Source organism: Bombina bombina, chromosome 10, assembly GCF_027579735.1.
Source record: "Bombina bombina isolate aBomBom1 chromosome 10, aBomBom1.pri, whole genome shotgun sequence".
Taxonomy (NCBI): domain Eukaryota; kingdom Metazoa; phylum Chordata; class Amphibia; order Anura; family Bombinatoridae; genus Bombina; species Bombina bombina.
Window position 1 is genome coordinate 144,379,498 of NC_069508.1, and position 23,003 is coordinate 144,402,500.

Here is a 23,003-nt window from a genome sequence, read left to right on the forward strand (position 1 = left end):
GAGCAGTAATTTTCTCTGGAGGCAGCTGTCTAGCTGTCTCAAAAAGTGAATCAAATAACACTTCTCAACCAGAAGGAGAGAGTAGGAGAAGTGGCCTTTTGACCTCTCCGTTTAGCAGAAAAGACAACAAAAAGGGCAGAAGATTGATGAAAATCTTTCGTAGCCTGTAAATAGAACCTTAAAGCACGCACAACATCCAGACTGTGCAATAACCGCTCCTTCTAAGATGAAGGATTATAACAAAATGAAGGAACAACAATTTCTTGGCTAATATTGCGTTCCGAGACCACCTTAGGTAGAAATCCTAATTTAGTATGGAGAACCGCCTTATCCGCATGAAAAATAAGATAAGGAGAGATAAGGAGCCGAAAGCTCCAAAACTCTAAGGGCAGAGGAAATTGCCAGCAGAAACAAAACTTTCCAGGACAATAACTTGATATCAGCAGAATGCACAGGCTCAAATGGAGCCTGCTGCAGAATTTTAAGAACCAGATTAAGACTCCAAGGAGGAGCAATTGACCTAAACACAGACCTGATTCTAACCAAAGCATGGAAAAAAGATTGCACATCTGGCAAAATTGCCAGACGCTTCTGCAGAAAAATCAACAGAACCGAAATCTGACCCTTTAGGGTACTGACTGAAACCCTTCTCCAGGCCTTTCTGAAGAAAGAACAGCATACGGGGAATTCTCACCTGACTCCAAGAAAAAAAACCTAGATCCGCACCAATGAAAGCATTTACGCCATACCTTATAATAAATCTTGCAAGTAACAGGCTTACAAGCCTGAATCATAGTCTCAATAACTTTCACAGAAAAACTTTGTCTGGAAAAGACTATGGGGCCTAGTTATCAAGCCGTCAACCTTAAATACGCTGGAATTCCGCAGCGTATTTGTGGCGAGGCTGATACGCCTTAGTTATCAAAGGCTCGAGACCGGCAAAAGTAGAATTTTGTGACGTAAGCATCGATCCGCCGGACTCAGTCCGACACAGATCGATTCTTACGTCACTCCAGATGTTCCGCACACAAGTGCGGCACATTCTCACTACTTTTGCTAGTTATCAAAAAACTAGCAGGTACGCTCTGCACTTTTACGGCCCAGTGTACCTGGTTTTCAATCCGCCACCCCTGGAGGCGGCGGATCCCATAGGAATCAATAGGAGTCTGACCATAGCGAAAGTACAAGTTCGCTGCTGACAGACATCCCATTGATTTCTATGGGAGCTGTCTACAACCAACACCCTAACATGTACCCCGAGTCTAAACACCACTAATCTGTCCCCCCTACACCGCCGCAACTAAATAAAGTAATTACCCCCTAAACCGCCGCTCCCGGAGCCCACCGCAAACTACTCTATACATATTAACCCCTAAACCTAAGTCTAACCCGAACGCCCCCCTAACTTAAATATTAATTAAATAAATCTAAATAAATTAACTCTTATTAACTAAATGAATCCTATTTAAAACTAAATACTTACCTTTAAAATAAACCCTAATATAGCTACAATATAAATAATAATTATATTCTAGCTATCTTAGGATTTATATTTATTTTACAGGTACCTTTCAATTTATTTTAACCATGTACAATAACTATTAAATAGTTATTAACTATTTAATAGCTTACCTAGCTAAAATAAAGAGAAATGTACCTGTAACATAAATCCTAACCTAAGTTACAATTACACCTAACACTACACTATACTTTAATAAATTATTCCTATTTAAAACTAAATACTTACCTGTAAAATAAATCCTAAGATAGCTACAATATAATTAATAACTATAATATAATTAATAACTATTTAATAACTACCTAGCTAAAAGAAATACAAAATTACCTGTAAAATAAATCCTAACCTAAGTTACAATTAAACCTAATACTACACTATCATTAAATTAATTAAATAAACTACCTACAAATAACTACAATTAAATACTATTACATAAACTAACTAAAGTACAAAAAATAAAAAAAGCTAAGTTACAAAAAATTAAAAAATAAGTTACAAACATGTTAAAAATATTACAACAATTTTAAGCTACTTACACCTAATCTAAGCCCCCTAATAAAATAACAAACCCCCCCAAAATAAAAAATGCCCTACCCTATTCTAAATTAAATCCTACCTTGTCTTCACTCAGCCGAGCAGCGATGGAACCGAAGTGGACATCCGGAGCGGAAGAAGTTAATCCTCCAAGCGGCGCTGAAGAAATCTTCCATCCGATGAAGTCATCATCCAGGCGGCGCTGAAGAAAAGTCTTCGATCCGGCCGATGTCATCTTCAAAGAGGCGCTGAAGAGGTCTTCTATCCGGGCGAAGTCATCTTCCAAGCGGGGTCTTGAATCTTCCTTCCGCCGACGCGGAACCTCCATCTTCACCGACGGACTACGACGAATGACGGCTCCTTTAAGGGACGTCATCCAAGATGGCGTCCCCTCAATTCCGATTGGCTGATAGGATTCTATCAGCCAATCGGAATTAAGGTAGGAAAATTCTGATTGGCTGATGGAATCAGCCAATCAGATTCAAGTTCAATCCGATTGGCTGATCCAATCAGATTGAGCTCGCATTCTATTGGCTGATCGGAACAGCCAATAGAATGCAAGCTCAATCTGATTGGCTGATTCCATCAGCCAATCAGATTTTTCCTACCTTAATTCCGATTGGCTGATAGAATCCTATCAGCCAATCGGAATTGAGGGGACGCCATCTTGGATGACGTCCCTTAAAGGAGCCTTCATTCGTCGTAGTCCGTCGGTGAAGAAGGAGATTCCGCGTCGGCGGAAGGAAGATTCAAGACCCGGCTTGGAAGATGACATCGCCCGGATAGAAGACCTCTTCAGCGCCTCTTTGAAGATGACATCGGCCGGATCGAAGACTTCTTCAGCGCCGCCTGGATGATGACTTCATCGGATGGAAGATTTCTTCAGCGCCGCTTGGAGGATTAACTTCTTCCGCTCCGGATGTCCACTTCGGTTCCATCGCTGCTCGGCTGAGTGAAGACAAGGTAGGATTTAATTTAGAATAGGGTAGGGCATTTTTTTATTTTGGGGGGGTTTGTTATTTTATTAGGGGGCTTAGATTAGGTGTAAGTAGCTTAAAATTGTTGTAATATTTTTAACATGTTTGTAACTTATTTTTTTATTTTTTGTAACTTAGCTTTTTTTATACTTTAGTTAGTTTATGTAATAGTATTTAATTGTAGTTATTTGTAGGTAGTTTATTTAATTAATTTAATGATAGTGTAGTATTAGGTTTAATTGTAACTTAAGTTAGGATTTATTTTACAGGTAATTTTGTATTTCTTTTAGCTAGGTAGTTATTAAATAGTTAATAACTATTTAATAACTATTCTAACTAGCTAAAATAAATACAAAGTTACCTGTAAAATAAATATTAATCCTAAGATAGCTATAATATAATTATTAATTATATTGTAGCTATCTTAGGATTTATTTTACAGGTAAGTATTTAGTTTTAAATAGGAATAATTTATTAAAGTATAGTGTAGTGTTAGGTGTAATTGTAACTTAGGTTAGGATTTATGTTACAGGTACATTTCTCTTTATTTTAGCTAGGTAAGCTATTAAATAGTTAATAACTATTTAATAGCTATTGTACCTGGTTAAAATAAATTGAAAGGTACCTGTAAAATAAAAATAAATCCTAAGATAGCTAGAATATAATTATTATTTATATTGTAGCTATAATAGGGTTTATTTTAAAGGTAAGTATTTAGTTTTAAATAGGATTCATTTAGTTAATAAGAGTTAATTTATTTAGATTTATTTAATTAATATTTAAGTTAGGGGGGCGTTAGGGTTAGACTTAGGTTTAGGGGTTAATAATTTTATTACAGTGGCGGCGGTGTAGTGGGGGGCAGATTAGGGGTTAATAAATATATTATAGGTGGCGACGGTGTAAGGGGGGCAGATTAGGGGTTATTAAATTTATTATAGGTGGCAACGGTGTAGGGGGGGCAGGATAGGGGTTAATAGGTTTAATATAGGTTACGGCGGGTTCAGGGAGCGGCGGTTTAGGGGTTAAACTATTTATTTAGGTGCGGGATCAGCAGGATAGGGGTTAATAACTTTATAATAGAGGGCGACGGTGTAGGGGGGGCAGGATAGGGGTTACTAGGTATACTGCAGGTGGCAGCGGTGTCCGGGAGCGGCGGTTTAGGGGTTAATACATTTATAAGATTTGAGGCAGGGTCTAGGAGCGGCGGTTTAGGGGTTAATACATTTATAAGAATTGCGGCAGGGTCTAGGAGCGGCGGTTTAGGGGTTAGTAACTTTATTTAGTTGCGGGAGGCTCCGGGGGCGCCGGTATAGGGATAGAACAGTGTAGTTTAGTGTGAGTGCTTAGTGACAGGCTAGCAATAAAGCTGGGAAAAAGCCGAAGGGCAGCGAGATCGGATGAGTGATAACTGTCACAGTCCGCTGCTCATCGCCCCGCAGCTTTTTGACAGCTTTATTTGATAACTTAGGCGTATTTTTTCAGGTCCGCGGCGGCGATGTGAGGCGAGCTTAGGCGGGCGTATTGGGCCGGCGAAGCCAAAAAAGTAGACGGCTTGATAACTACCCCCCTATGCGTTCAATCTCCAAGCAGTCAGCTTCAGAGAGACTAATTTCGGATGGAGGAAGGGACCCTAAAGTAGAAGATCCTTCCATGGAGGAAATGACATCCTCACTAGGTCCGCAAACCAAGTTCTGCGAGGCCATGCTGGAGCTATTAGAATCGCCAAATCCTGCTCCTGTTTGATAAGAGCTATCACCCAAGGAAGGAGGGCAACCGGAGGAAACAGATAAATTAGACCAAAAACCCATGGCACTGCCAGTGCGTCTACAAGAACTGCTTGAGGATCTCTTGATCTTACTCCATATCTTGAAAGCTTGGCGTTTAGGCGAGATGCCATCAGATCCAGCTCCGCAGCTCCCCACTTGAGGGTTAACATCGAGAAAACTTCCGGATGGAGAGCCCATTTCCCTGGATGAAATGTCTGCCTGCTCAAATAATCTGCTTCCCAGTTGTCTACCCCTGGGATATGAATGGCAGAGAGATGAAAATTGTGAGACTCTGCCCACTGAAAATGCGAGTCACCTCCTTCATAGCTAACAAGCTCCGAGTTCCTCCTTGGTCGTTGATATACGCCACAGAAGTGATATTGTCCGATTTAAATCTGATAAACCAGACTAAACTCAGTTGAGGACAAGCTGATAGAGCATTGAAAATTGCTCTCAATTCTAGGATATTTATAGGGTGGGCAGACTCTAAAGTCCCTGAGCTCTTAGACCCCCAAACTGCTCTCCAGCCTATCAGGCTGGCATCCATGGACACAATCTCCCAGGGTCTCAGGAAACAAGTAACCTGAGACAAATGGACCTGGGAGAGCCACCAAGACAGAGACATCCTTGTCTGAGAGTCTAAAACTATCCTCTGAGAGAGGGAGATCAGAGTGGTCTCCGTTCCATTGATTGAGCATACATAACTGTAGAGGTCTCAGATAGAAGCAAGCAAACGGAATAATGTCCATGGATGCCACCATAAGACCAATTACTTCCATGCATAAAGCCACCGATGGACAAACAGAGGACTGAAGAGAACGACAGGCCTCCAGAAGCTTGAATTTTCTGACCTCTGTCAAAAAAATCTTCATAAATACTGAGTCTATGATTGTCCCCAGGAAACATACCCTGGTACTTGGCACCAAGGAACCTTTCCTAGATTCACCTTCCACCCGTGAGAGCAGAGAATAGCTAACAGAATTTGTATGGTATCTTGCTAACTGAAAAGATGGCGCCTGGACCAAGATATTGCCCAGGTAAAGAGCCACTGCAATCCCTAGAGATCTGGCCACAGCCAAAAGAGCCCCTAGAACCTTCGTAAAGATTCGAGCAGTGGTGAGGCCGAAAGGCAGGGCTATAAATTGGAAAAGTTGATCCAAAAAAAGCAAACCTCATGAACTTGAAATGTTCCCTGTGGATAGGCACATGAAGATATGCATCCTTTAGGTCTATAGTGATCATAAACTGACCCTCCTGTCTAGAATGGGTTGAAAAATTCCCTCTTTTTTGGGAACTACAAAAAGATTTGAATAAAATCCCTGACCCTGTTCTGCTAGAGGAACTGGGATAATCACTCCCAGAGAAGACAAATCCCTTACGCAGTTTAAGAAGGCCTATCCCTTTACCTGGTTTACAGATAATCTTGATAATAGGAATCTGTCCCTGGGGGGACAAGACTTGAATCCTATACTGTATCCCTGGTAGACTACATTCACTGCCCAAGCCTGCTGAAAAAAAGAAAGCCTGCCCCCTACCTGATCCAGAACTGGATCGGGGGCGACTCCTTCATGCTGACTTAGCCTCAGCAGGAAGGCTTTCTGGATTGCTTAACTTGTTCTAGGGCTAGCTAGCTTTCCAAGAATTCTTGGCTTGCTCAGATTTAGAAGACGAGGAAGATCTGTCCCTTGAAGTTACGAAAAGAACAAAAATTATAAGTCTGACGACCCTTGGGTCTATTCTTCTTATCCTGTGGTAAAAAAACTCCAGTAACCGTGGAAATGATCTCTGCCAGACCAGGACCAAATAAAGTCTTACCCTTAAAAGGTAGAGACAGAAGCTTGGATTTAGAAGTCACATCCACAGACCAAGACTTTAACCAAAGGGCTCTGCGGGCTAGTATCGCAAAACTAGAAATCTTGGCTTTCCAGCCTAACAACTTGCATACTGGCATCACAGATAAAAGTATTAGCCAGCTTTTGAGCCTTGATCCTATCCTCGATCTCCTCTATAGTAGTCTCCTCTGAAATTAGATCAGACAAAGAGTCACACCAATAAGAGGCTGCACCAGCAACTGTCGCAATACTAGCAACTGCTTGCCACTGCAAACCCTGATGAAGAAATATTTTTCTTAAATAACCCTCCATAGGGTCTCTAAAAGATGAACTATCCCCGAGAGGAATAGTAGTTCTCTTGGCTAAGATGTTTCCTGTGGCTGATTCAGTGCAAGATTAGAGCGCTCTAATCTTGCACTGAATCAGCCACAGGAAACATCTTTTTAAACACTGGAGACGGGTTAAAAAGAACACCCGGCTTCTCCCATTCCTGGGATAAAATGTCAGACATGCGATCTGGAACAGGAAAAACCTCCACAGATTTAGGTTTGACAACAAAAACTCTATTCAGTTTATTAGCCTTTTTAGAAACCTCTGCAACAGTTTTAGAGTCATCCAAAGTAGCTAAAACCTCCTTCAAAAGTAAACGGAGATGCTCCAGTTTAAATCTAAAATTAACCTTCTCGGAATCTATTGTACTAGGAACTGCAGATTCTGAATCAGAGATCTCACCCCCAGAATCTGCAGAGGAATGATCCTCGCTACATAACTGAGAAAGACTAACCAAATCAGTCTTGGCGGAATCAGAACCCATAGAAATGTTCTTAGATTTCCTCTTCCCTTTACCAGAACTAGGTAAAGCACTTAAGGCTGCAGAAACTGCAGAAGTCAACTGCGCAGCAAAATCTTTAGGCAAACAAACACTCCCAGAGACTGACTGAGAGGAACCACAGGGCACTGCATGTGAATCTGTCAAAGACTGGGACATGTTAGCAGAAGGCAGAGACAACCCCTGAACAGCATTATCCTGAGAAAAAGAAGGCTCAGATAAGGAATCCTTAGATATTCAAACCTTATTAAGGCAAGGGGAAGGCAAGACAAAAGACAGAGAAAGCTTGGGATCGGCTTCCATAGTAAATAAACTAAAAAAGGACTTTATTTCCCTTATACTCCAATTTCAATATAATAAATTAGAATACAAGTCTAAGCATTGATAAATAATTATTAAAACCGGCACCTCTATACCCCAGCCATGCTGGAGAGACTCACCCAACCAGTAACCAGAAATCCAATCCACACCAGCAGATAAATCCTGTGAAAACTGCAGATCCTAGAAAGCTACAAACATCAGAGAGAAGCGACAGGTAGGAAAATCTAATGCTAGAAAATCCGGTCTGTCTCCTTGAAAATTCGGTTTCCAAATAGCCAGCTAGAAATCAAATTGATCAGCACTCAGGAAGTAACTGAACAGTCAAATGATCGCAAATTTGAAAGTAAGGTGCGGTCCAACAACTTTTTTAAAGAGATATTACCCAAACTAAATAAAAAGGTAAACTTGTGCAAACAAATCCCCATAGCCAAAATAAATAAAAAGCCTTCACATGACAGAAAAGTGCCCTGAACTGCTGCCCAATAAATCCCCATCCTTTAAAAAGGGATATTCAGTCCCATAAGGATCCACCTTGTTCTCTAAGTATCCTTCTTTTTTTTTTCTTCTTCTTAAAACAAGGAACTCCTAAGTTCTGCATCCTTCTCACCTAGAAGGTAAAAGCACTTACCTGTGGATTCGCTGTATGACAGGTACCGCAAACAAGTGTGACAGAATCCTCACTGACATAGACCTGTAGATAAAGAAAAAACAGAGTAACCAACCCTGGTTTTCTATATAGGGGTAGCAAAAAATGTTGGTAGATAAGCAAAGACCACCTCGCAGTCTTACAACTGCTAAAAGCCATCATTACTCTTACTAAAGAGAATTACATGCACACAGTACCCATTAAAGGATTAACAATTTGATTTCTTCAGACACCTTCTTCACACATAACCTACAATGTTACATAGGCAAAGAATGACTGGGGATTGTGGGTAATGGAAAGATACTTGAAGCTTTGCTGGGGTGTTCTTTGCCTACACCTGGTGGCCAGGAGTTGAATTCCCACTAGTAATTGAATGGATTTGTGGACTCTCCATGCCATTGGAAAGAGATAGGAGTTTCTCCTTCACATACAGAACCCTGCATGGTGAAATAAACATTTCTCAATGTAAAATTTGTATTTCTAAAATTCTTTGAGGGAGCTCGCCATGCTGTCCAGACTTAGAATATCCCGCCTGAGCGGAGAGCTTTAGATCATCGGGCCCTTAGGATCTGATATTCAAAACCTTGTCGGCATAGAAAGAAATCACACAACATCATTGGGATTTTTCTAGATCTTGTATTGTAATGTACAAGTCTCTGTTTTTTTTTTTAAGGGCCTTGCCGTACAGATGAGAATTCTTAGAATATCTCACCTGAACGGCGAGGTTTTGAATATCAGTCCCTTAGTAAGAAGTACCTATAATCAAATTAGCATTACAAGGAAGTGCACAGTTGTTACAGGTATTATTTAATTCACTTTCAAATTATATTTTTCAGACAAAAATAAACAAATCTGTTTAAATGCTGTTCCTTCAAAGGGATGGCACAACACATGTGAGTTGCCAATAACTATGGTTTGCTTAGAAATGGGATCATCCAATCAACTTACACTTTTTAGCCAATGATTTAGCAGCATGACATTTAAATGTAATGTACTTGTAAAAGAACTGGCTTAAAGTCTGGTAAGCTGTGTTCTTCCTCAATTAGACAGTCTAGATGTACAGTATGTTTTTCAGACAACTAGGAAATATACACCAATATTCAGTGCATAAAAATGTTAACTCTATCTGAATAAAACTAAGCAGCATTTCAGACCTCTTCCATAGAGCCAGAAAAGTCTACAATGCTTTTGTTAGCCCAAGAGGTTAAAAGAACATTTGAGAAAGAGTGTGGCCGGACTGTTAGCCGACGGACATTTGGCCGATTCATAATAGTCTGACACACAAGTGGATGTCAGATAACAGTCCTGCCACAAGATAGATAGATTTGATAGATAGATTAGATAGATAAATTAAATAGATAGATTTGATAGATAAATAATTTCCCAGACAGAGAATTACAAGACGTGCGTGCTGGGACCCATAGTTAGGTTCCCAGAAGTGGTTGCGGCGCCCGAGGCTCTGATTAGAACAGAGCACTCTGGAGCATATCCGCCCTCGGCCGAACTCAGAACATGCTTCGGCATTCTGTCCGTCGGCCAAATGTCCGTCGGACAGGAATGCTGTCGGCATTTTGTCAGACCACCGAGAAAGATCTATGTTTTAATGCGACAAATAAAACAGAATACTTTATTTTACATTAAAAAATGCATTTGAAAGTTCCTCTGTATACTTACGGATGCTCAGCCAAACTTTCATATCCTCCAAGACTTTCAGCCAGGGCAAACACCTGAAACGATTAATCAATATATTTTATAATTATGATGATAAAACTAATGAAATAGAAGTTAAAGGTGAACTGTATCAAAACAAAATGTATGCTTAACTGCTAAATTAATGTCTTTCATGATGGTGAGAGTCCATGAGTCATCAAATGTGGGAATATTCCACTCTTGACCATTAGGAGGTGGCAAAAGACACCCCAGCACACTAGAGCATTAAATCCCTTCCACTTCCCAAGATCCTCTATCATACATATAGATGAGGAAAAAATAAAAGCAGGAAAAATAACCAGGGCAAAGAAGTGCAAAACAAGTACTGCCACCACCTGAACAAAATGACAGAGCAGGACTTGTAGACTCTCATCATCATGAAAGAAATTACATTTATCAGGTAAGCATATATTTTGTTTTCTTTCATCAGATGGTGAGAAGCCATACCCAAGCCGTAGAGTCCATGATACCACCGTGAATTTGGGGAACAAACAGTGAAGTCAGGACATTACTATTCAGGAACTATGGACCACAGACCTTTCCTGCCAAAAGCAGCCTCAGAAATAGCATACACATAAAAATGATAAAACGTAGAAAAAGTGTGTAAAGACCAAGTAGCTGCCTTACAAATTTGATGAACAGAATCTTCATTACAAAAGGCCCAAAAAGTAGCAACTACTGCTCTAGTGGAATGAGTAGTAATGAACTCAGGGGGAATTATCCCTGTGACCAAATAAGCAAATTAAGGCTTTAAGCCGAGCTGCTCAAGTAACAGCCGTAGCTTTCTGACCGCTGTGAGGTCCAGAAAAATGAAAAAAAAAAAAAAAGGCTGAAATCTTTTTGTGGCTTCCACATAATATTTCAGGGTTCTTACAACATTCAAGTTGTGGAAAAGACACTCCTGAGCACGCGCTATCCAGGGTGCTGAACAAAAAATGGGCCAGCTCCTATGCTTACATTCCCCTTTTTTCAAATAAAGATAGCAAGAGAACAAATAAAAATTGATCATTAGAAAGTTACTTAAAAGTGCATGCTCTTTCTTAATCATGAAAGAAAACAAATGGGTTTAGTATCCATTTAAGTATTTAATTGCCTGCAACATTTCTCTCTGACCTTTCATTGCCTGGCTGAAAACTCCTTGTCTGCCTCTCTAAACAGGTTACGGAGAGGAGGATTCAGGCCTCAGATCGGTTAGAGGCTCCCTTTTCAAACAGTGAGTAGATATTGCACTTTACTTTCACCTCACTCCTCATCAAGGAGGCAAAATAAAATTACAGTCATAGGAAGTGAGAGGGGTTTAAAGCTCTGGTGTGTTAGGGTGTTTTTGCCTCCTCCTAGTGGTCAGGAGGGGAATATTTCTACACATGACTCGTGGGCTCTCACCATCTGATGAAAAAAATAAAATAAACTACAAACAGAAAGGAGTGCCACTACAAGAGGAATATATCTGCAGCTTATTAATGCAAGTATAGGTAATGTTAAAATTAAATTAACTATAAACCATACATAAGTTACTGTACATATAAATAGTAAAAACAAAAAAAATATCAGAGAATAAAAAGAATATGTCCAATAGTAATTCTAAAATCAACATAAGGATATGCCCAATAAGAATTTGACACATCACAACTCAGTAAAAACAGAGAAACACAAAGAAAGGATCTAAGTACAGCAAATGTGCTCATCAACCTTTAATATTCCACATGAAAACTCATTCCCATTATTCAACCTTACACATATGAGGTTTAATCACAGCATAAAAACATAGTGAGTGCTTCTCACTCACTGAACATGACAGTCTAAACCGACTGTTACTGCTAGTTTGTAGTGTAAAGGATAGATATGGACTTAAGTTCTTTGTATACATCCATTCCCCATGGTATGGGACTAGTGGCAGTGACATACATCTTTGAAAAAGCAAACTACATCAATACCGCTCAGTGGGATTTTTTTAAAAAGGGCAAAATAATTCATATTACGTAGGAATCTTTTTTTTTTGTTCGAAAATAATTATTATCTCCAAACCAGTGGTACGGGTAGAGGGACAAAATGTACCCCAAATTTTGCCAACCTCTATATGGGATAGTGGGAAGATTTATTTATGTTCCACAACAACCTTTATAGGAACAAAATCATACAGTGGCTTAGGTGCATAGATGACATCTTTATTATTTTGTGAGGAACGGAGAGATTGATGATTTAGTGCAATATCAGCTAGATTACGAGTTTTGAGCGCTATAGGGATTTTTTTTAAACAGCTTTATTGTATTTAAATCAGTTTTACACAAGTTAAGAGACGTAGCTCCGGTATGCAGAATACAAAAATAGCTGTGAGTTTTTGAGGAAAACAGTAACAAAGCTTAAAGCTCTTTAATGCAGATCAGCAGCAACCTCCTCTCTTAAATATATGTCTAATATGTGAGGGTTGCCCTCCAAAGCTTCTTTATGTCCACTGGAAAGTTGGATAGTCCATTTAAGAGTCCGTTTGGAGGTTATCTTGTCTTAAGAGGAGGTGTACTGACGGTTAGATAGTGAGTTTCCAACTAATACAATTTAACATTTGAACAAGTAATTAACAACAAGTCCCGGTTTGTCCGCACCCCAATTAATAAATACCATATTACCCATTTTGTTCTTTAACTCTCTTAACCAATGCCATATAACCCATGTTCATTATACATGTCTTTTATTTCTGTTTTGAACATATCTAACCCAGAGCTGTGAAAATTCTGCATAAGAATCCATTTTGTTGTGTTTGAGGTAGTAATATTCTTCTAATTCTATAATTTCGGACACCTTCTGGACCCACATGTCTATAGACAGCGTTACCCTGTTCCTCAAGTTTTTGGCTATCAGGATTTTAATTCCATTAGTCAAGATATTAAATAGGTGGATGTATGGTTTATATCTGGGGGGGGGGGGGGGGTTTATGCAGTAGCCACACCAAGGGGTCGAGTGGCAGTTGGGTTCCTAATATGTTCTCCACCTCTGAGATCACCTCCCTCCAGAGGTTCTGGATTGAGTTACACCACCACCACATATGGGCTGCACCACTGTTTACGTGGCCGCAGCGCCAGCATTTGTTGCTTTGGGTGTGGTATAAGCAATGTATCTTTCTCGGGTGAGGTACCACCTATGTAACAATTTGTAATTAATTTCCAAGATAGAGGATGAAATTGAGGATTTCATTGTGGCTTGAAACATCAATGTACTTGTCTGGGGTAGTATTACAACTCCTAGGTCTTCTTCCCAACTCTCCAGGTAGGGGGGGATGTAACCCGGCAGGGTGTGTGTTAAGATTTTATATATGGTTGATAATGTGTGTCTCAGAGGTGGTTTTTTGACACAAAGGGATTTGAAGTTGGTCAGGGGCCTGACCATATTTCTATAGCCTACATGCTTGGTTATGAAGTGAATAGTTTGTTGGTAGGTAAACCAGTCATGGCACCTTGAGATCAGTTCGGTCTGGGAGAGTAAGGATTCATTGTTGGTTAGTGAGTGAATTGTAAAGTCCCTATTTGTCGTCGGTACCATAGCAAGTTTGGAAAAAGGTCTCACCGTCCCCGTTTTCTATTAAGGAAGTCAGGGATGATGGGACTGACGATATGTAGTGTGTTGTGTTGATGGTATGTTCCCATATCTGAAATGTTTCCCGGCTCATTGGATTATCACACCAGATTTTTTTAAAGAAATTAGGGTCGCTCCAACACAACCTCCCCAAGTGTGGCCTACCCATTGTTAAATGTTCCAGTGGGACCCACCTTTTATGTTCGAAATGGATATTCCAGTCCACTACTCTCTGTAGAAAGATGGCCTGGCGGTAAGCAGCGAGGTTCGGCACTCCTAGGCCCCCTTGTATTTTGGGGGTTTGCATTACTAATTTGTTTATTCAGGGTGGCTTTTTATGCCATATGAAATCGCTAAATGCTTTTTTGTATTGATGGAAGGTATGCTTTAGGCAAAGGGATTGGTAAGGTTTGAAGAAGGTAAAGGATTCTTGGGAACACGTTCATTTTAATAACATCTATATGTCCCAACCACGACAGTTTTTTTGAGCGCCAGGATGACAGGTCTCTCACTATAACGTGTTTCATAGGTAAATAATTTGAGTAGAATATGTCTTCTAATGAGGGCGTAAGGTGAACACCTAGATAGTTCAGGGAATGGGAGCACCATGTGAATGGGGTAACTCTTCGGGTAGCCGTTAGAGGTGGCCCGGACATGTTTATGTTCAGTATTTCAGATTTAGACATTAACAACGAAATTTGACAGGGATTGAAAGTTGTTGAACTCATTTAGGAGGTGCAGGATTGAATTTTCCGGGTCAGTGAGAGTGAAAAGCATGTCGTCTGCGAACAGAGATAACACATACCTCTGCCCATCTATGTTGATACCATTTATCTGAGGATTCTGTCTGATTTTTACCGCTAGGGTTTCGATAACACATGCAAAAAGGAGTGGGGACAGTGGGCACCCCTGTCGTGTCCCATTAGTGATGGGGAAAGGGGAAGAAAGGGCGCCAATAACTAAGATTCTCGCAGTTGGTTGGGAATATAGGGAGAAGATTCTAGTGAGTATCTTTGGCCCCAGTCCCATATAGGTTAGAGTGGCCTTCATGAAATCCCAAGCAACATGGTCAAAGGCCTTCTCCGCGTCTGTTGATAAGAGAACGGAGGGGATGTTTTTAAGTTTTACGTAGTGAATTAAATTTAAGGCCTTGACCGTGTTGTCCTTTGCCTCCCTCCCAGGGATAAAACCGACTTGGTCAAAATGAACGATGTCTGGGAGGATTTTATTCAATCTATGTGCCAGTATTCTTGCGTATAGCTTGATATTGGTATTTAGCAATGATATGGGGCGGTAATTGTAGGGGAGGTCTTGTGGTTTGTTGAGTTTAGGAAGTAGTATTAAGTGTGCTTCTAGTGCCCTAGAGGGGAAGGCCTTATGTTCATCTATGGACTGGAAATAGTTTAGCATATATGGGATCAAAATGTCTTTAAATGTGGTATAGTATTTATGACTGAAGCCGTCATGGCCTAGCGCTTTCCCGGTGGGTAGGTTTTTCAAGGCCAGTCTTAATTCGTTTAATGTAATGGGGTAATTGGATTTTTCTGAGGTATCTATCTATAGTTTGCGCCCTGGCTATGTTGTGGCTCGGGTGGCTGGTATTTGAGTTTTTGATGTTATATCATTTTTGGAAGAATGTTTTAAAGGTATGTGCAATTTGTTTTGTAGAGTTCTGGGGGAGGCTGTTGTCATCCCTAATTTGCATAATATATTTTGTATGTACTTTTTGTTTATTATCTAGCTAAAAGTCTACCCGATTTGTTTCTTCCGTCATAGTGCTTTTGCTGGGTATATAATGTTTGCCTTTTGTGTTCTTTGTTAAGGTGTGAGGCTAGTGTGTCTTTCATGTGTTAGCTCGTTAAGCAGATCTTTATTTGTTGGTGAATTCTTATGTAAGGATTCTAAACGTTGTATATTTAAGATTAGTGAGTTGGTAAGTTCTTCTTTGGATTTGTTTATTTGTGCCTTTATGGCTATTAGTTCTCCCCTGATGACACTCTTGTGGGCTTCCCACAGAGTATGTGGGGTGATCTCGGGATTAGAATTAAACTCAGTATTCTAGAAGTGCTTTTGAGACTCTGGGGGCCACAAGAGGGTCTGCCAGTAGGTGTTCATCTATTCTCCAAATATAATCTTTTAAAGGCTTTGAAGGCCAGGACATCGCGCAGAGAACTGAAGCGTGGTCTGACCACGTTATTGGTGAGATTTTTGCCGATTTAAATAATGAGAGCCCTCCAACATCGGTAAACACATAATCTATTCTAGTATATACCTCGTGAGGATATGAATAAAAAGGTATAATCCCTAAGTTGGGGGTGTAAAGTTCTCCATACATCGAGTGCCACTATACGTTTAATGTGATTTGATTTTTGAAATCCGAGAGGTGGGTGTAGAAGAGTGTTGGGATGAGCAGTCCAGGTCAGGGTCTAAAGCAACGTTGAGGTCATCACACATGATAAGCGTCCCCTTTTGGTGTTCTAATATCAGGTTTGATATTTTTTTCATAAAGGAATGTTGTGCTGTGTTAGGGGCATATAATGAGACCAGGCTTACTGGTCTACCATATAGGATCCCTATTAGGAGGAGATACCTTCCTTCTCTGTCTTTTTCTGCCTGGGACAAAATAGTACAACTCCGGTACCATTTAAAAATAACAAACTTTTGATTGAAGTAAAAAACAACTACGTTACACCACTTCTCTCTTACTACCTCCATGCTTGAGAGTTGCAAGAGAATGACTGGATATGGCAGTTAGGGGAGGAGCTATATAGCAGCTCTGCTGTGGGTGATCCTCTTGCAACTTCCTGTTGGGAAGGAGAATATCCCACAAGTAATGGATGATCCGTGGACTGGATACACCTTACAAGAGAAATGCTAACACTAAAACAGTGATAGCTTTTACTAGAAGCATTTTTGCCAATACATGTAGAGGTATATTCCAAAATCCAAACTTTTGAATTAATATTTTTTTTAAATAAAATGATCAAAAAATAGTTTCTGATGACTCTATGTTTAAAAAAATAAAACTATATTGCCTAAATGACATAAGATAGTTGTTTACACTTGGTTCCATCCCCTCCCCAAACTGTCCCATTTTAAAGATACAAATATTGCAAAATCAAAACCATTTCTGTTCCCAAGCAGTTTAGATAAAGGGTTTTCTACCTGTACATTGCAAATATGTTTCTATTCAAAGATGTAAATCCTCGATGTGCATTTAAATTTTGACCGGAATGTCCCTTTAACTCTGCTCACTTGTCTTTCTACTTAAATGAATCTACAAGTTATAAATCTGCATCTACCCCGTTACAACTCATTGTAGTAATTTCCAGAAATTAACTTTCCATAGTAAAGGAAAACCTTTAGGTGGAAAAATACAATTTAACATAATGTTGAAAACAATGCTACACTGCAATCTATGTACAAATCTTACCTTTAAGCTTTGAAGAAAAATCGTGGCATGTTCAAGGTTTCCTTTAACGTAGAATGTAATCATGCCTGGAACACCAGTGCACTGTCGCCTTGTCAGTTCATACTGTGGATGTGACGGTAATCCTAAAACAAGAAAACTGCAAATGAGGTCACCGCCAAATATAGTGTAAAGACATAAGCAAATTGTAACTGATCTATAGAGAAATGAGATGTAACCACTTAATATAAATAGTGCATTATGAGAGGTGATCTAACAGATTACTTACACTAATGGCCTGCTTTCTTATATTATATTGAATAATGAGAGAGTTAAAGTGATTGTAAATCCGAGCATTTAAAAAAAACTGTTAAGATTTACCATCACTAAAGATAAACTGGACTTTCAGTGATCACTTACCTCGTTAAAATCAGCTCCTCCGGCCACCCACGGCACAGTGCTCTTTACCAATAAGGTAAAACAGAACACTGTCAGATGACTAGCACAGCTATTGGTTTAGAGGTGGAAACGTAACCTCATTGAGAGTAGGGTGCTGTGCTTTGCCGTGAGGGGCCCAGAGGCTCCGACTTTAGAGAGCTGCCGCAGCACAGAAAGGGTGAGTTTAGCACCCTTTATTTATTAGGTGAAAGTCCGTTTTTTTTGTAGTGATGGTAAATCCTAGCATTTTTTAAACGTGAAACACTAGGATTTACCAGTGGAACAAATAAAGGGGACTTTCAGTCATGAAGTATAGAATACTTCATCCTGAATGTTCCTTTATTTGTTTGAAGCGTTCACCGCTCTGAGCATTCCACAGCAGAATGCTATTTTGCTGTGATGGGACGTTTCCACCTCTTAGCCAATAGCCGTGCCAGCTTACTGGCTTGGCAGCAGCTGGCCCACACGGGCACGGCTATTGGCTAAGAGGTACAAACTTCACCTCACAGCAAAATAGCGTTCTGCCGTGGGCTACCTGAGGAGCTCAGTACGGCGAACGCTTCAAACAAATAAAGGAACTTTCAGCATGAAGTATTCTAAACTTCATGACTGAAAGTCCTCTTTATTTGTTCCACTGGTAAATCCTAGTGCTTCACAAACACTAGGATTTACCATCACTAAGTTTTTGCACATGAATCGAAAAGACAGTATTTTGGGAGACATAATTAATCTGTTTTTAAATTCATGGCATGTTCTTCAGAATTTAAAAATTATATTTTTGATGTCTATTTTGAAAAGGGTCCAGAACGTAACTCATTTTTGCTTTATTCTCTTGGAATTCTTTGTTGAAAGCTAAACCTATGTAGCTTCATATGCTAATTTCTAAGCCCTTGAAGCCCGCCTCTTATCTGAATGCATTTTGAGTTTTACAGCTACAGCGCTAGTGCATGTGCTCCATATAGATAACATTGTGCTCAATCCTGTGGATTTATTTATAAGTCAGCACTGATTGACTAAAATGCAAGTCTGTCAAAAGAACTAAAATAAGTTACTCTCTCTCTCCCCCATGTGTCATGCACAACATACATAAAGATTTCACAACATAATATAAAGGCAACAGAACAGGCTTCTTGATAAAAAAAACATAATTTATGTAAGAACTTACCTGATAAATTCATTTCTTTCATATTAACAAGAGTCCATGAGCTAGTGACGTATGGGATATACATTCCTACCAGGAGGGGCAAAGTTTCCCAAACCTTAAAATGCCTATAAATACACCCCTCACCACACCCACAAATCAGTTTAACGAATAGCCAAGAAGTGGGGTGATAAGAAAAAAAGTGCGAAGCATATAAAATAAGGAATTGGAATAATTGTGCTTTATAAAAAAAAATCATAACCACCACAAAAAAGGGTGGGCCTCATGGACTCTTGTTAATATGAAAGAAATGAATTTATCAGGTAAGTTCTTACATAAATTATGTTTTCTTTCATGTAATTAACAAGAGTCCATGAGCTAGTGACGTATGGGATAATGACTACCCAAGATGTGGATCTTTCCACACAAGAGTCACTAGAGAGGGAGGGATAAAATAAAGACAGCCAATTCCTGCTGAAAATAATCCACACCCAAAATAAAGTTTAACAAAAAACATAAGCAGAAGATTCAAACTGAAACCGCTGCCTGAAGAACTTTTCTACCAAAAACTGCTTCAGAAGAAGAAAATACATCAAAATGGTAGAATTTAGTAAAAGTATGCAAAGAGGACCAAGTTGCTGCTTTGCAGATCTGGTCAACCGAAGCTTCATTCCTAAACGCCCAGGAAGTAGATACTGACCTAGTAGAATGAGCTGTAATTCTCTGAGGCGGAATTTTACCCGACTCAACATAGGCAAGATGAATTAAAGATTTCAACCAAGATGCCAAAGAAATGGCAGAAGCTTTCTGGCCTTTCCTAGAACCGGAAAAGATAACAAATAGACTAGAAGTCTTACAGAAAGATTTCGTAGCTTCAACATAATATTTCAAAGCTCTAACAACATCCAAAGAATGCAACGATTTCTCCTTAGAATTCTTAGGATTAGGACATAATGAAGGAACCACAATTTCTCTACTAATGTTGTTGGAATTCACAACTTTAGGTAAAAATTCAAAAGAAGTTCGCAACACCGCCTTATCCTGATGAAGAATCAGAAAAGGAGACTCACAAGAAAGAGCAGATAATTCAGAAACTCTTCTGGCAGAAGAGATGGCCAAAAGGAACAAAACTTTCCAAGAAAGTAATTTAATATCCAATGAATGCATAGGTTCAAATGGAGGAGCTTGAAGAGCCCCCAGAACCAAATTCAAACTCCAAGGAGGAGAAATTGACTTAATGACAGGCTTTATACGAACCAAAGCTTGTACAAAACAATGAATATCAGGAAGAATAGCAATCTTTCTGTGAAAAAGAACAGAAAGAGCAGAGATTTGACCTTTCAAGGAACTTGCGGACAAACCCTTATCTAAACCATCCTGAAGAAATTGTAATATTCTCGGTATTCTAAAAGAATGCCAAGAAAAATGATGAGAAAGACACCAAGAAATATAAGTCTTCCAGACTCTATAATATATCTCTCTGGATACAGATTTACGAGCCTGTAACATAGTATTAATCACAGAGTCAGATAAACCTCTTTGACCAAGAATCAAGCGTTCAATCTCCATACCTTTAAATTTAAGGATTTCAGATCCTGATGGAAAAAAGGACCTTGAGACAAAAGGTCTGGTCTTAACGGAAGAGTCCACGGTTGGCAAGAGGCCATCCGGACAGGATCCGCATACCAAAACCTGTGAGGCCATGCCGGAGCTACCAGCAGAACAAACGAGCATTCCTTCAGAATCTTGGAGATTACTCTTGGAAGAAGAACTAGAGGCGGAAAGATATAGGCAGGATGATACTTCCAAGGAAGTGAAAATGCATCCACTGCCTCCGCCTGAAGATCCCGGGATCTGGACAGATACCTGGGAAGTTTCTTGTTTAGATGAGAAGCCATCAGATCTATTTCTGGAAGTTCCCACATTTGAACAATCTGAAGAAATACCTCTGGGTGAAGAGACCATTCGCCCGGATGCAACGTTTGGCGACTGAGATAATCCGCTTTCCAATTGTCCATACCTGGGATATAAACCGCAGAGATTAGACAGGAGCTGGATTCCGCCCAAACCAAAATTCGAGATACTTCTTTCATAGCCAGAGGACTGTGAGTCCCTCCTTGATGATTGATGTATGCCACAGTTGTGACATTGTCTTATCTAAAAACAATGAACAACTCTCTCTTCAGAAGAGGCCAAGACTGAAGAGCTCTGAAAATTGCACGGAGTTCCAAAATATTGATCGGAAATCTCACCTCCTGAGATTCCCAAACCCCTTGTGCCGTCAGATACCCCCACACAGCTCCCCAACCTGTAAGACTTGTATCTGTTGAGATTATAGTCCAGGTCGGAAGAACAAAGAAGCCCCCTGAACTAAACGATGGTGATCTGTCCACCATGTCAGAGAGTGTCGTAAAATCGGTTTAAAGATATTAATTGAGATATCTTTGAGTAATCCCTGCACCATTGGTTCAGCATACAGAGCTGAAGAGGTCGCATGTGAAAACGAGCAAAGGAGATCGCATCTGATGCGGCAGTCCTAAGACCCAACATTTCCATGCATAAGGCTACCAAAGGGAATGATTGTGACTGAAGGTTTTGACAAGCTGATATCAATGTTAAACTTCTCTTGTCTGACAAGGACAGAGTCATAGACACTGAATTTATCTAGAAACCTAAAAAGGTTACCCTTGTCTGAGGAATCAATGAACTGATTGGTAAATTGATCCTCCAACCATGAACTTGAAGAAACAACACAAGTCGATTCGTATGAGATTCTTCGAAAATGAGAAGACTGAGCAAGTACCAAGATATCGTCCAAATAAGGAAATACCAAAAACCTATTCTCTGATTACAGAAAGAAGGGCACCGAGAACCTTTGAAAAAAATTCTTGGAACTGAGGCTAGGCCAAACAGTAGAGCCACAAAACTGGTAATGCTTGTCTAAAAAGAGAATCTCAGATACTAAAAGTGATCTGGATGAATCGGAATATGCAGATACACATCCTGTAAATCTATTGTAGACATATAATGCCCTTGCTAAACAAAAGGCAGGATAGTCCTACAGTAACCATCTTGAATGTTGGTATCCTAACATAACAATTCAATAATGATAGATCCAGAACTGGTCTGAAGGAATTGACCTTCTTTGGTACAATGAAGAGATAAAATAAAACCCCAGCCCCTGTTCCAGAACTGGAACTGGCATAAATACTCCAGCCAACTCTAGATCTGAAACACATTTCAGAAATGCTGAGCCTTGCTGTGTCAACTGGGACACGGGAAAGAAAAGAATCTCTTAGCAGGAGGCCTTAACTTGAAGCCAATTCTGTACCTTTCTGAAACAATGTTTCTGAAACCAGAGATTAAGAACGGAATTGATCCAAATTTCTTTGAAGAAAACGTAATCTGCCCCATACCAGCTGAGCTGGAATAAGGGCCGCACCTTCATAGATACTTAGGAGCTGGCTATAGGTTTCTATAAGGCTTGGATATATTCCAAACTGGAAATAGTTTCCAAACTGATACCGCTCCTGAGGATGAAGGATCAGGCTTTTGTTCCTTGTTGTGAGGAAAGGAACGAAATGATTATTTACCCTGGAAAGAAAGGGAAAGCAAAGTTGACTTAGAAGACATGTCAGCATTCCAAGTTTAATCCATAAAGCTTTTCTAGCTAAAATAGCTAGAGACATATACCTGACATCAACTCTAATGATATCAAAAGATGGTATCACCAATAAAATTATTAGCATGTTATAGAATAATAATAATGCTATAAAATTATGATCTGTTACTTGTTGCGCTAAAAGCTTCTAACCAAAAAGTTGAAGCTGCAGCAACATCCGCTAAAAAATATAGCAGGTCTAAGAAGATTACCTGAACATAAGTAAGCTTTTCTTAGAAAAGATTCAATTTTCCTATCTAAAGGATCCTTAAATGAAGTACTATCTGCCATAGGAATAGTAGTACATTAGCAGGAGTAGAGACAGCCCCATAACCTTAGGGATTTTTGTCCCAAAAAACTCTAATCTGTCAGATGGCACAGGATATAATTTGCTTAAACGTCTAGAAGGAGTAAATAAATTACCCAAATTATTCCATTCCCTGGAATTACTTCAGAAATAGCATCAGGGAGATAAAACACTTCTGGAATAACTACAGGAGATTTAAAAACCTTATTTAAACGTTTACATTTAGTATCAAGAGGACCTGAATCCTCTATTTCTAATGCAAATAACACTTCTTTAAGCAAAGAACGAATAAATTCCATCTTGAACAAATACAAAGATTTATCAGCATCAACCTCTGAGACAGAAA

General features: G+C 39.6%; 1 protein-coding gene across 1 annotated transcript in view; it reads right to left on the reverse strand.

Annotated features, from left to right (window-relative positions):
• The window catches only part of CTH (cystathionine gamma-lyase), a 50,031-nt gene that overhangs the window by 4,235 nt on the left and 22,793 nt on the right, over window positions 1-23,003 (reverse strand). Inside the window, exons 9-10 of the mRNA XM_053693357.1 lie at window positions 17,135-17,256; window positions 10,099-10,151 (exon numbers count right to left, since the gene is read on the reverse strand). Of these exons, the coding sequence (XP_053549332.1) occupies window positions 10,099-10,151; window positions 17,135-17,256 (175 nt within the window). The remainder of the gene's footprint in view (window positions 1-10,098; window positions 10,152-17,134; window positions 17,257-23,003) is intronic.